At 38.4% G+C, this 15,433-nt stretch overlaps 1 protein-coding gene across 2 annotated transcripts in view; it reads right to left on the bottom strand.

Moving 5' to 3' along the window:
* The window catches only part of Mon2 (MON2 homolog, regulator of endosome-to-Golgi trafficking), a 124,690-nt gene extending 110,085 nt beyond the window's left edge, over window positions 1–14,605 (bottom strand). Inside the window, exon 1 of one of the 2 annotated variants that reach the window (XM_004641638.2) lies at window positions 14,074–14,605. In XM_004641638.2, coding sequence (XP_004641695.1) covers window positions 14,074–14,184 — 111 coding nt within the window. In that variant the 5' untranslated portion in view covers window positions 14,185–14,605. The remainder of the gene's footprint in view (window positions 1–14,073) is intronic. The other variant, XM_004641639.2, reaches the window with a different exon arrangement.
* Between the last annotated feature and the right edge of the window lie 828 nt (window positions 14,606–15,433).

Raw genomic sequence — 15,433 nt, 5'->3', positions numbered from 1 at the left:
AAAAAAAAAAATCCTATATAATATTGAAATAGTCTTTACATCAATCTTATAAAAGCCATCTATGACAAACCAATAGAAAATAACATCAATGACAATAACATCTTATTGAATGGTCAAAATCTGAAAAGCCTTCACTTTAAAATCATGTATAAGACAAAAATGTCCATTATCACCATTCCTATTCAATATAGTTCTGGAAACAGTAGCAAGAGCAATTAGACAAGAGGAAAAAATAAAAGGAATAAAGATAGGAACACTTTTTTTTTTTTTTGTGGAACCAGGGATTGAACTCAGGCCCTTGTGCTTGCCAGGGAAGCACTTATTCCACTGAGTCATCTCTTCAGCCCCAAAAGGAATAAAGATAGGAAACAGTGAATACTAAAAAATCAATAGCTTTCCTATACCCAAGCAACAAAGACAAAGAGAGCGAAATTAGGGAAAGTGCTCCCTTCACAAAAACATCTAGAAAAATAAAATACTTAGGAATCAATCTAACAAAGGATGTGAAAGATCTGTACAGTGAAAATTACAGTATCTTAAGGAGATCAAAAATATCAGAAAATGGAAAGATATCACTTGCTTTTAGACAGGAAGAACCAATATAGTGAAAATGGCCACACTCTCAAAACTGCTATACAGATTTAATGCAACTCCAATCAAAATACCATTAGCATACCTAACAGTACTAGAAAAAACACTCCTAAAATTCATTTGCAATCAGAAGACACCTAGAACAGCAAAAGCAATTCTGGGCATCAAAGGCATCAAAGTCAGGAGGATTACAATCTCAGACATGAAAGTATACTGCAAGTTTACTGAGATAAAATGAACAATGGTACTGGCAAAAAAAAAACCAGATCTAAGGATTTGTGGAACAGAACAGAAGATGCAGGTACAACCTCAAACACATTCAGGCACCTTATCTTTGACAAAGGAGCCAAAAATGCTTCCTGGAAGACAGTCTAATAAATGGTGCTGGTTTTCCACATGCCATACACTAAAACTAGACTTATGTCAATCTATTAGAAGAGCAAATAGGTAGAAATCTTGAAGGTATAGGTGTAGGCAGAGAGTTCATATACAACACCTAGACTGTAAGGGAAATAATAAAAAGAATCAATGAATGGAATCTCACCTTACTGAAAAGCTTTTGCACAACAAAAGAAATTACCAACAGAGTGAAAAGACAACCCACAGAGTGGGAAAAAATTATAGCCAGTTGTCCCTCACACAAAGGACTTCTACCTAGACCATAAAAAGAACTGGAAAAAAAAAAAAAATCAACCCTCCCCCCAAGTTCAAAGAATCAATACAAAAATGGGAATCTGAGATGAGTACACATTTGTTAGAGGGAGTGGAAACAGCAAAGAAATGTATTTTTTGAAGTTCCATATCACTGGTCATTTAAGAGATGCAAATTAAAACAACACTGAGAGTCCATTTCACCCCAGAAAGAATCACCACAGTCAATAAATCAATAACAAATGCTGGCAGGGCTGTGGGGAAAAAGGAACCCTTCTCCAATGTTGGTGGGTATATAAAACTGGTACCACCACTGTAGCAATCAGTATAGATGTGCCTTAAAAAACTACGATTAGAAGTCTCATTCAAACCAATTATTCCCTTTTTGGATATCTTCCCAGAAGAATTAAAAACATCACACCAAAATTCGGTATCACTCGTAATTTTTTCTGTTTTAATTCTAATATGTACTCTTTAATAAATAAAATTTAGCTGGAGAGACAGCAGAGTAGAGTAAGTGCCCGCTTGGCAAGCACAAGGTCCTGAATTCAATCCTCACTACCACAAAAATAAATAATAAATAAGTAAATAATACATATATTAAAAAATTAAAATTAAAAATCATACCACAGCAATATATGTGCACCATGTTTTTCACAGCACAATTTATAAAAGCTAACTCTCAGAAACAACCTAAACGCCCATCAACTCAGGAACTGATAAAAAAAAAAAAAAAAAAAGATGTGGTTTTTTAATATAAAGGAGTGCTTCCCAGCCTTAAAGGATACACTTGAGACTTTCAAGAGAATGGATGCAACTCAGGACCATACTCATAAGTGAAATAAATCAAACCTGTACGTGTAAACATTGTATTGTCTTACTAGTAAGAAACACTAAAGGAGTAAATAAGATCCAAAATGTACAACAGGTACTGTGAATTTGGAATAAATTGTTCAAAAGAAAGACAACCTGAGAGGCTGGGGAGATGGCTCAGTAGAATAAGAGCTTCCCTGGCAAGCGCAAGGGTCTGAGTTCAACCCCCAGTTCCGCAAAAAAAAAAAAAAAAAAATATGTTGGAAAGACAAACTGTATGGGGGAAATGGGAAAGGAAGAAGGGGAAAATAAAAATATATATTTATACACAAGGCAGTTAGGATAGCTATACAGCTAGATTCTCTTAGTTCATTGAAATGAAGGTTTGTACTAATATTGTTGGGACAAGACATCACACCTGTATCTTCTCTAAATAACTACTATGAAGACAATAATCTGCTATGTATTAATTATTGTAACTCTCATACTAACCTATTTTGAAACTATTATTTTTATTTTTCCCCTTAAAATAAAAATATCAATACATTTTCATAATAAGGAGAGTACTTTAAGTAGCTCCAAGCAGTACTTTAATGAAAATGTGTGTGTGTGTGTGTGTGTGTGTGTGTGTATAAATAAATAAAATCAGTGCTCTCATTCCTAAATTCAAGGATTCAGAAAAGGGACTACATGTTACCATATGTCAGAGATCCTGAGCCTTTTAGAGACAAATGTCCAGACTGCATCCAAAAACCCACTGATTCATTGCAAAGTGCCCACACAATTAAACCTGAATACTGAGGTTTTACTTTGAAAAAACAGCTCACATAATAACATCTTTTACCTTTAAAAAACCAACATGTGTGGTTCCCCACCACTGCGTTAGGTATTCATCATTTTTTTTTTTCTTCTTAACATCCAAGTTCATACAGTCAGAGTTATTTGGAGGTGTAATATCTTACTCTGTTTCCTGAAGGTGCTGGAAATGTTCACTAGCAATAGCTGCTGAGCACATCTGTATACTAACATCCCCTAACTTCTGTAATCTTACTTTATACCTAAGTCTAGTCTAGTTTACATCTTTAAGTGTACATATCCTGTATGAGGTCTTCAGAGTCTGAGTTACATTCACTTATGAAGGTATAAACAAGAATCTTTAATTCTTGCTTTAACCTCTTCCAGTTCAACTATTTAAAACATGACAACCAAAGATTGTACTTTTTCATTAATACTTATACAATAGAAGAGAAAATATAAAAAAACTTATCAAATTTATTCAATAAAAATTGGTACATTTTAAAACATTCAAAACACAACACAATGTTACTAGTATCTAGTCTCTTTCCAAACTGTTTTTGCATTGTTGTTTTTCTTTGAGCAACATACTTTTTACATTTTCATGTTTGCCTTTCCTATTTTCTGTGGGAGGTATAATTTCAGTAAGATGTTTACCACTAAATGTAAGGGTAAAGACAGTAATATTGGATGTCCTAGTTGAGATTTTACTAACACATATTTTTCAATTATCTGGTCTATTAGACCTACTCTCAATTATAAATGACTTTTTTAAAATCTCCTTCTTTTGACTAAATAACAAATGAGTTCCATATTATTTAGTTCAGAAGATGCATAAATATTTTATAATAATCCTTTCCCTTGCTTTTTGATTATAGAAGAGCTTGTTTGATGTTCACGTTTCTGCATTATGAATACAGAAACTGACAATGAGACAATTTTCTTGTCTTTCCATTTCCTAACACAGATTACAGACATCTCTCTGATTTGCTAACGTTTCTCTTTTTGTCAGACTTTTCTTTTGCAGATCTTGTGGAACTTCCTTCCTCTTCAGTTCCCGTGTCCCAAATGTGTTCTGTTTATATTGTAAAAGAAGATCAGTGAATTATGAAGAAGTACAAATAGCATATCTAATGTACTTGGGTTAGCAATTTTTGCTTGTTTGGTTGGCTGTTTTATGGTGCTAAGGACTGAATCCAGGGACTTGCACATGCAAGGCAAGACCTCTACACTAAACCACTTTTCCACCCTGAGTGTTTACAGATTGTAGCACAAAATTATGGGTTATTTTTTAAAATTAAAATAAGTGTGAATTTATAAGAGAAAATAACCAGAACTTACTGCTAGACTTCACTAAGAACTTTTAATTTTCTAAATAAAAAGACAGTCAATATAAAACAAAGAAAAAAAAAATAAAATGAAGAAACAGACAGACAAATGTATCTCACGCAAACAAGAATCCACTGGTGGGAATGACACCTGTCCCAGTGACACCGACAACTTGGACTGAGCAGATAATGTGCCCAAGCTGGTCTCAAACTCACTGTTACACTCTTGCCTCAGACGAATTACAGCCATGCGCCACTCTAAAAGTGGAAACTTCTCAAGAAATATTTGTTTATTCTTCTCAATACTTTCTGCTGACTCCTCTTAAAAAACTACATAGAATACCTTTAGCCTCACTTCTCAATAAATTCTTCCAGAGCATCCCATAATTCCATGGCTTCAACTACTTTCTCTTTAAAAATATTTACTTACTTACTTACTTACTTATTTATTTATTTATTTATGTGGTACAGGGCCTCACTATACATCTTGGATTCATAGTGATCCTCCTGTTTCAGCCTCCCCCGTGCTAGAATTATAGGCAAGCACCACCACGCTCAGACATCTGGGGTTCTGAGGCCAGCAGGACATACAGTCCTGGGGACTGAACCAGATCCTTCTGCTTGCCAGGCAGGCACTTAGCCTGCCGAACTATCTCCCCAACCCCTCAATTACTTTCTAAATACTGAAATTCCTAAATTATATTCCTATCCCTGATGCATCTCCCAAATTACAGGACTCATTAACCTAACATTTAAAGGCACTTTACATTCAACATGTTTAAAAAAAGATATTATCACTTCCACCAGCCCCAAACTCTCACATCAGCCAGAAAAACCTTTTTCTTCTTTCTATAATCTCTTTTTCCCGAACAGTAGCATTACCCATCCAGTCACTTATCAGACACTTGGGTTTGCTTCCTCAGACCAAAAACCTAATTAGTCATAAAGTCTTTCTGATTAACATATCTTATAATATTTTCCCCTCAAATCCCACTTAGACACTTTAGTTGAAAATCATTTTCAGTCTAAAAGGATATCTCTCACCCTACAATCCTGACCTCTTATCTATTTGGGGTCTTCTAAATAATTTCCTTCTATTCACTTTTTCTGGACTTTCTCAAAACTGAGTAACGGACATCCTTAAATGTGAAGGAAGTCTCTAATAAACTTTAAAATACTTAAAAACAATAAAGAGTCAACTTTTTAGGCTAAGTGGGGAGGTAGCTCAGTTAGTAGAACATCTGCCTAGTACGCATATAGCCATGAGTTTAATCTCTGGCACCACAAAAAAATAAATAAATAAATAAAATCTTTATAGTCATTAAAATTATGAAACCAACAAAATCATTTAACTCTAAAGCCAAATCAGCACAAATACAATGTGATAATGATTTATCAAAATTAACTCACAACCAACATGAAAATATTTGTAGACTTAACATACAGTTCCTTCTGATTTGGGCACCCTTGTGATAGAAATCCTTTCTTATCTATGACAGCTACTAAAAAGGCTTCCCACCTTTAGAATTCTCTGTCTTTTTACCTGTAATGCTTCAACCCATTCATTTCATTATGTCAATTTATCTATTCTGACTATCAGTCATGTGAGGATAATAAACATCCTATTCATTTCTCTACATTATTAATACCTATCACAGTGTCTTTCAAATAGTAGCTTCAGAAATGTTTCTAAATGAATGAATTAAAAGTTCTAAATATAGCAATATAAAAAGTCAAGCTCACATAAAAGGGGCAAGAGAAGAGAGATCTTATTGTCTCACTAATGGGAAAAAAAAAAAACCGAAGTTTGAGCCACAGATTCATCATACCATCAAGACTGCACTTTCACTATTCTGTCATCCTCTTTGTTCTGTACTGCTCCATTGATATATTTATTCTCAGGTTGCTTTTAGTCTTGGCAACAAAAATGGCTACAACTATTCTACACCTCACAATTTCATATATCACTATTTAGGAAAAAAATTATCTCTTTCAGTACAAGTTTGAGAAAAGGAAAAATTTTCTTCCCTAGGCACCATCACTAGCACTGCATGACGTGGACAGGAATGGAGATGGGAGTGACAGTGGTGGCAGAGGTTTAAACTAGATTAAACTAATCAAAGTACTCGGAAGATAAGAATGAGATTAATTCATCAAATCCAAAAGGTTGACAATGAAGGAAGAGTACAGAATATCACTGAAGGATGCAAAGGAAACAGATGGTGAGGAACAAATTAATGAATACCCACTACAGGAAGTCACAGGCTTACTTTAAAAATGTTTTTAAATGCTGCTTCCCTTCACAAAAGCTCTTGTTTTGTGTTTAGCATACATAGTTGCTGAGCTTCACAACTTCTACAAGAACAAGTCAGCAAATTAAGACAAATTTACCAAAGGTTCAAATTAATTATTCACAAGACACAATATGAAACAAGAGCTAAAGAAAAAATGTGAAATTTCAGTTAATAGCAATTTAGATAGTGTACTCATGAGACACAGGGAGGAATAGGGCTGCTTAAAGACTTTTAGATATCAGGTAAAATCAAAAGACTTAAAGGCAAAGTCCACACTTAAGAGTACTTAACAGATCTAGAATATACTCTACAGGATAATATGTTTATAAAACTACTACTACATTAAACCAGATTTTCAATTAATTACAACTATAACATTGTGTGTGTGTGTGTGTGTGTGTGTGCGCGCACGCACCCAAATCCACGTACACATAAATCTACAGTATTCAAAGTCTCTAGCTACTAGGAAACAACTAAATAAATGCTCGTTAACATCTTAAATGTAAGACCGAAATGCAGAGTTCACATACATGGTGAAAAATATGTATATGGCATCTTTTCTTGCTTTTCTTAAAAATTTAACCTACAACAAGTTTCTAGGAGCTTCTAGGTATACAAATGCTTTCACTATGGTAGAGAGGATAAACAAGATACAATACTGATCCTTAAGGAGTTAGTTAGAAAAGGAAAATATACTGTAAGAGAAGGTAAGATATATTGTTATAAGGAAATAATTTATAAAACAGACCTAAGTAAAAGTTAAGAAAACAAAGGGCAACACACTAGAATGACAAGTCTGGGCAGATGCTGTAAATATTTTTGTTTCAGTACAAAGCTAGCACATGGCACACAGGTTTTCAAAACTACTTCATGAATGAACAAATGGATTGGCAAAATTAGAAAATTATACGTAACTGTGGTTCATTTGTGAAACAAATGGATCAAAAAGTTTTAAAGTAAGATTAAATGAAATGCAGGTGTATGGCTTGTGTCTAGAAGTCTATGCAAAGTCTCATGCGGTCATAGTTGGGGCTTTTCAGAGATGGCAGGACTGGGAGTATGTGATGCTGGGATTGATTCATGGTGCAATGGTGGACCAAGGGCTCTGGGGTTAAGGGTGCAAGGGCTACCTGCCCTAAGTGGCCTGGATGAGATATAAAGAACAGAAAGAGCTGTGTTCCTCCCTTGCTTACTTTCCATCTGCCATGAGCTGTTTCTCCGCTGCAACGCCACCCTCCTTCCCACCCTCCTTCAGAGCCTGCATGTTACAAACCAACACCTCTACAACTGTAAGTTAAATAAGCCTTTCCTTCCTTAACTTTTTGTGTCAGGTATTTCTTGTCACTCAGTGACAAGAAAAAAGTAAGTAAGACAGTAGCATTTTAATTAAAAAAAAAAAAAAAAAAAGGTAGAGGACATGCCATGCTTTACTCCTATAATTCCTACACTGCTGAAGGCTGGGGCATGGAGGTTCACATTCGACACCAGCATGAGCAACCTGGCAACCTGGCAAGGCGCTATGTCAAAATAAAATAAATAAATAAAAAGGACGGGAAATGTAGTTCACTGTGAAGGCCATGGGTTCAGTCCCCAGATACAAATACACACACATGCTCACACACACAGGAAGGAATTTCAGACTAATAGAAAAATCCTCAGAAGCCACAGCTTTCAAAAGGGAAAGAAGCACTATGGAAGGCTATAGTAGGAGACTTGAATTTTCAAAACCAGCCTGGGCAATTTAGTGATAACCTTGCCTCAAAGTTCTCTTAAAAAGATGGAAGGAAGCATACTATCCTAAAGAGTTCTATAAGCACAGGGAAGACACGGAAGTCTCCTGAGCTGTTATATTAATTTGGTAATAAAATACAAAATGATTTTGAGTTGTATGTGCCACATACGTGGGTCAAAGTTCAGGTGAAATGCTAAAACCTAGCCTAGAAAATAAAACACACACACAGAGAGAGAGAGAGAGAGAGAGAGAGAGAGAGAGAGAGATTGTTAGAAATTACAGAGCCTTGGAACAGCTAACTGTAAAAAGAGAAAGCTGAGGGAAAAGACAGCTAAATACATCTGTGGTGAGCAATGATAGATATTAGTAACAAAACAAGGAAATGAGGAGTAAAGATCACTTTTAGGTCAACAGAAGTTCAACTACAAGTTCAAGCTGAAGTATGTGAAAGATACTCCCTCCAGGAGATGTGTTCAACAGGCAACTGGAAGCACAGGTCCACTACATTCAGCAAAGAGCAGGGCGAAGTGAAGTAAATTTTCAGTCATCAGCATTGGGGTAAGGCCAAAGAGATGGGAGACGCGACAGTGCTAATAAGACGAGATGGTGACAGAAGAGGTTTGAAGGTAGAACTTGGGGGACACTTAGAAGTTCTGAGGAATACTGTGAGAGAGAGGATAAACAGAAACATGGAGTTACAAAAGTCAATGCCAAGATGGAATGAACAGCAGTAATAAATAATGAAGTAAAGTAGATGAATGGAAACGTGACAAAAACAACCTAACCTTGTTTTGAAAGCCTTTACAGCATGATACAATAAGAAAAAAAGGAAGTGACAGACATGGATGCACATGGATTCATATTCCATGTGCTCGTCTACGTTCAAACTTCAATATCTAATGCAAAGTACTAACCTTCTCTAAACTCACAAAATGAAAATTTTAAAACATCAAGTCGCATTAGAGCCAAAAGATGCAAAGCTCCTTACACCGGTGGAAAGGCTATATTTTACTCTGTGTTTTGAGTTAACTTCATGAAAACAAAGGCAATGCCTTCCTTCCCCCCCGCCCACCACCCTGTCAAGCACAAGGGTCTGAGTTCAATCCCCGGTTCCACCAAAAAAAAAAAAAAAAAAAAGAACAAAGGCAATTTCTCACTTATTTTATATTTCCTGCTATGCTTTATACTTAGACTAATAAAGCTCTATAAAATTATAAGAACAGCAAAACCCTCTATTTTGAATGGCTAAAAATAAAGCTATCGTATACAAAAGAAAATAAAGGGAAATAATTTCATTTTTGAAGTATGTCTACCTTTTTCATTCATAAGCCACAGATAATGTCTTTGAATTGTAAGTCACAAAAGAACAGTGCCAGGAATGTGATCAATATTTATTCATTTCCATTTGTATATTGTCTTGATCTGTATACCCTTTAGCTCTTGTGTTTTCCAACGCCACTGTTTTTTATTAAAAAAAAAAAAGGGGTGCTGCTTGTCCCTTAAACCTAGGAACCTTTTTCCAGGCAATCAAAGCCACTGTGTTTCCTTCTTTGGGAATCCAACTGAGATCCCACAATCCATCATTTCCATCCATTTGCCTAGTAAAACTCTTAAGTGTTCCAAATCTATTTCTCCTTGGCTTCTCCAAAGTGACCCACTGCTCTCCTCTAAGCCCCCACTCATTACTTCTTTTATTACTAATTCTAACAAGTCTGTTTCCCAACATGCCAAGATAGCAGATGCCACGGCCCAAACTGCCCACAACTTCCAATCTCCCTATTACGCTCCTCTTTTAAATTTATGGCATGCAAACCCACTTTTTCCTTTTCTTTCCTGTGACAGAAGATGCTTCCTTTGTTAGATTAAAATCCAGTTCATACTCAGTTTGCTGTAGTTCGATCCCCACAACACTCCAGCCATGCAAAAGTGCCCTGAAGGCATTCAAGGAGAAAAAAAAAAAAAAAATTCCTTGGGGGCTGGAGAGATGGCTCAGTGGTCTAAAGCACCTACTTGCAACAAGCTTGGCAAAGCACAGGGACCGCGGTTCAGTCCCCCAGCACCACATGCCAGCCAGCCGCGCCCCCTGGTGGGCTGAGCTGGCCACACACACACACACACACACACACACAATAAATGTTAAAATAAAATAAAATAAAAAATCCAGTTCATACACTTAGGAAACTAGTTTCCTCAGGAACCTTATTCTAGTAAAAACTCCCCTTCTATATCTTTAACTTTACCCTACCAAACCATGTCTCTTTCCTGTCAATATAATAATCTCCAAAAGTTCCTTCTTCAACCCTGACATTTTCAATCCATACACTCTCCCTACCTCACCTCATCTATTCCCACACTTGCTACAAGATGACACATCTAAGTCTAAGATTCTAGAGTTCCTTTTTACATGCCAAGATTATCCTTTTCAAACACAGATCAGGTAGTTCCGCTTGGATGACACACATTTTTCCCCAAAACGTTTCCTCTTCCAATATTCTTTCTCTTAGTCATTTACCTATTTCCTAAACCACAAACCCAGGTGCCACAGCAGGCTGTTTGTATCACTGAAAGCTCTAAGAGATTTATCATCACTGACCTAGGCGATGTAACAGATTTCACTTTCTCTACTCTCTAAAAGGTCACCATAACCTGGTAATTTTACCTGCTCTATCTCTTTCACTTCTATCTCAACCCAAGCAATCTCCTGTTTATCTCTACAACTGCCTTAATTACAGGCAATCATCACTTTTTAAAATTTGCTCTTTGCCTCAATCTCCAATACCTTCCAGTTCTTGCCACTAATAATGTCAAGATAACGTGATTAATATGAGCTTAGTCATACTAGTGTTGAAGGACTTTAATTGTTCCAATCATCTTAAATATGAAATTTATTTTATATGAACTGCAAATGACATATACTATTTCTTCTGGCATGTATGACCCTCAACCCTCACCCCCCCATCTTCTATTTGTTCTACAAAACTCAGTTCAAGAATTGCAAACTTAAAACAAAAATAGGCAGGAATAAAGGAGAAAGGAATTTATTGCTGTTATTTTTAACCACTATCTTTATTTTATTATTATTTTTTACTTATTTATTTTTTTGGCTGGCTCAGGCTGCCTTAAGGGCGGGTATGGTAAGGCCTGAGGCTCTGGGGATCGAACCACAGTATCTTGAGCCTCCCTGCCTTTGCTTAAGCAGGCACTTAAACAACTGAGCTAATGGGCAGGCCCCTCAACCACTCTCTTTAAATGATAGAATGAAATTATAGCCAAAACAAGAAACAATTTATGCAAAGAGATTTGTAAATGAAAACAATAAGGTGAGGGATACCATGTAAAAAATACCAAAAGATAACTAAATACCAGTAAGTAAGGCACATTAGTATTATTTTCCTGCTTTTCAAACAAATTTGAAATCTTAAAATTTCAATTTATTTAAAAAAATTATAGCCAAGTATAACCAAAAAGTACTAATTATTTTAAAAATTCATATAAAGACTAAATATAAACTATTTCACTTCATTATAAATTACTTTAAAAGTACTAGAGAAGGAGACCGATCTTCAAAAGCCCATATTGCAATCTGGTGTGTATTATATAAAGTTCTTGAGTGCGTCACAATATTTTTCTGGTAATACCTGTAAAGACAGTGGGAGACTTGCCAAGCAAATGAATCTACAGATGGAAAAGCTTCTTATACTTAAAAAAGGCTTTGCCTTAATGGTTACCTAGCACCCAAAGATTTTATAAAGCCCAAAACATACCAGTCCCCGACAAAACAAAAGCCAAAAGTTGTCATTGCTATTAATTTACCAGGGAAACTTTAATTTCCCCAAAACATTTCTTGAAAGTCAAGGCTTCCTCTAAAAGCAATCACCACTAGTAGGCTAATTATTCCATCCTTACTTTAAACCTACGACACAAAGTAAATTCTCAATTTCTAAAGAAGGGCCCTAAATGAGTAGTACTGCTTAAGAAGTTAAAATTCTTTCATTCAACAAATTCTTACACAGCAAGCACTATATACAAAATTATGCATCAGAGATAAAACCAAGAATTCTCATCGCTAGGGTAGGTGCAATTACTAAATATTTTTCTAGCCAGTTTTCAAATAAGAACTAATTAGCTTTAATGAAGGTCCCAGATTAGAAATGGGCTGAGTCCCAGAATTTTGTAATTTACCCATTAAAAATTCTGAATATATTTTCCAATAGAAAAAAACCATAACAATAACAATTAAATTATCAAGTCAACCCACAAAGGACTGTTAACACTTAAGAACCTTACTTTGTACACGAATTATCAGAACTGGTAAGATACTTGTAGAAATTACTGTTCAAATTACAAAATAGGATCTGATATTTTATAAACAAGAGCATTTCTCTTACAATTAAGATAACCAAATTCTTAAAACAAATCAATTCTTTAAAATTACTTATTATTATCAACAGATGATATAATGAAAATCAGTATCAAAGCAAAGGCTATGGATTACATTAACTACCTGAAATAAAAGGTATAGTAGCTATCTCCCCAAAATGGCCTATCTGGTCTCCATTATCACACTCACCGTGTTTGTTAAAGAAACATTAAGACAGTTAACTGATAAAACTACATTGGATTTGGTGGCATACACCTGCAATCCACACCATAAGCCCAGCATTCTAGAGGCTAAGGCAGGAGGACTGCTGTTAGTTGAGCCAGCCTGGGGTACATAGTGAGATCAAGGCCAGCCTGAACTGTACAGAGACACCCTATCTCAAAAACAAAAACAAAAAGCCTTTAGAACCAAGACATTCCCAGAAAAAGATTCCTTAGAAACCTAAAAATCCAAATTTTCAGTCAAGTTCTAATTATAGAATCTTCATAAGAATGAAGGTAAAACATCTAAATAACCATAGAAATTCTTTGGAGAATTCTTAATTCTGGTATACCAACGTATACTAAATAGAAATAAAAATTTCTGGTTGCTGGTATACCAACGTATACTAAATAGAAATAAAAATTAAATAAGTTTGCAGTATCACTGAAATACATAATTTTTTAAAAAAGAAAACTAAGAATTTTTTTTAAACATTTACGAGTTAACACGGCATCTTAAGAGAAAAAGGTAACAGTGATTAAATGTTAAATTTTTCAATTCAGGAACTATATGGGGAAATAATTTTATTTGTATTTATTAATTTGCACTTCTCAATAATACGCTTTTTCGCTCCACACATAATCTTACAAAAACCACAATTTAACTCTATTTTACAGCTGATAAAAATCCTCAAACTTCAAGGAGATAAAAAATATTGCTAAAACTTAAATTCAGGTAGAAAGTATTTGCTTTGACGGCCAGCCTGAACTTCCCACCATACCACCGCTCAAACCCAGGTTTAACCTGGGCACCGTAGCTAGCTGAAAATCGGGCGGCTCTGGATGGTTAACACTTCACGGGCTCGACGGAGAGGTAAACCGAGTTACAAATCCCAGGAAGGAAAGCTGCTTCTAATCGAGTATTACGTATACGAAGGGCACAGATTTCACCGTTTAAAATTAAATTTTAAAAATTATTAAAAATATTAATTTTGGGGAGCAAGCACGTAAGTTTTTCAACTCTGGCTTGACCAGTTTCACGCTGGGCGCACAGCCTCAATTAACTGAATCGGCTTTCTCTAGGAACCTCATTTAAAATCACGAAGACGGGAGAGTGAAGGAATCAAAGCATCTCAGCCCTCTCCAGCGGAAACTGCAACAGCGCTCGCGGAGCCCAGCGACGCGACCCGCGAAGGCGCGCACGGAAAGCCGAGGCCGGGGCCGGGCGAGCGCGTCGGGCCGGCCCGGGCGCTCCCGGCCCCCGCCCCGCGGCCCCGCCGGAGCTCACCTCCTTGACAGGTGGGAATTTCTTCTTGCACTCCAGGGACAGGGCCCGCAGGTCGCTCTGCATGTTCTCCAGCAGCTTCTTCACCGCCTCGGGGCTGTGCGTGCCGGACATGGTCTCCCCCGAGCCGCGCTGACTTGTGAGCCACACCTGCGAGCTCCCGCACCGTCGGCTCCTCGGGGCCGCGCGCAGCTCCGCGCCGGTGCCTCCAGCCCCGGGGGCAGCGGCCGCTCGGGCGCCGCCGGCTTCTGCCGGGCCTGGGCTGCGAACCCAGAGCGAGCCCGAGCGCCCCGCGCCGCCTCCTCGCAACACCCCCGCCTCGGTCGGAGGCGCCCCCACCGTCGCCCCACACGCTAGGCTCCGCCAGCGCTGGCCGAGGAGCCCCCGGCCGGGCAGATCCCTCCTGCCGTCGCGGGGCCCGCCACAGCGGGCGTCACCAGCCAGCCGAGCGACAAGCCTCAGCGCCGGCTCCCCAGGGTCCTCAGGCTCGCCGACGCCATTAGCCGAGTCGCCCACAATTCCGAGCGCGGCCCGGACACGTCAACCACACTTCCGGGCACCGCGGCCACCGCCCCCGCGGCGGCCAACCCGGGCGGAGAGGCGCTGCAGAGTGGGGCGGGGCGAGAGGTGGGCGTGGCCAGTGGGCGGGGAGGGGCGGGGCCTGGGAGGGCGGGGCTCGCGGTTCGCGGGTTCCGGGTGACAGCGGGCGCCCCGCCAGGCCTTACGGTACCAAGAGGGCAGAGGGCGCGACGTCGGGATTTGCTTCCTTCCGGTGACAGGTGTCAGAACAGACCCCCGGGATACTCTTGGCGTACGTTTGTGTTACATTCTGTTTTGTTGTGCTGAATTAATTTTAACTTTACCCCCTGCCCAGGGTCTGGAGGGTGACGATCGTGCTGGGGAGCGCTCTAACATGAACCCCACCCCAGCCCGGGGTCGGCGCTTGCCTCCTCTTCCTTTCTGTTCCCCAGTCCTCTGGAGTAACGGCCCACATCCGCGCCTACTTTCTGTTAATCCCCACCCCCACCACACGCCGAAAGGCAAGCTCACCGAGGGTTTGTACCGGGCGCCCCTAGTGCACGCACAGAGGAGCAGGCCTGTTTTCCGTGCTTGTAAACGGCACAGATGGCTACCCTCGGCTCTGAAACTTGTGGCGTTCCCTGTTGTGCAAAGTAAAAGACAGAAGAAGTCTTGCAATTTGGGCGCCCTCTTTATTGTCCATCTCTGCACATTAACAGGCCAAGTGGGCTTCTGTTTTTATTTTTCCTATCGTTTTGTTTTGTGGTGTACCTCCAGCACCTGGAATCGATAAACATTTGTTGAAAAATAAATACAATCAGTAAACATTTGGTAAAAAAAATAA

The sequence above is a fragment of the Octodon degus genome, unplaced genomic scaffold (assembly GCF_000260255.1).
Source record: "Octodon degus isolate 3935 unplaced genomic scaffold, OctDeg1.0 scaffold00139, whole genome shotgun sequence".
NCBI lineage: Eukaryota > Metazoa > Chordata > Mammalia > Rodentia > Octodontidae > Octodon > Octodon degus.
Note: the sequence above shows the minus strand (reverse complement) of the source record. Positions and strands in the feature narration are given on the sequence as shown.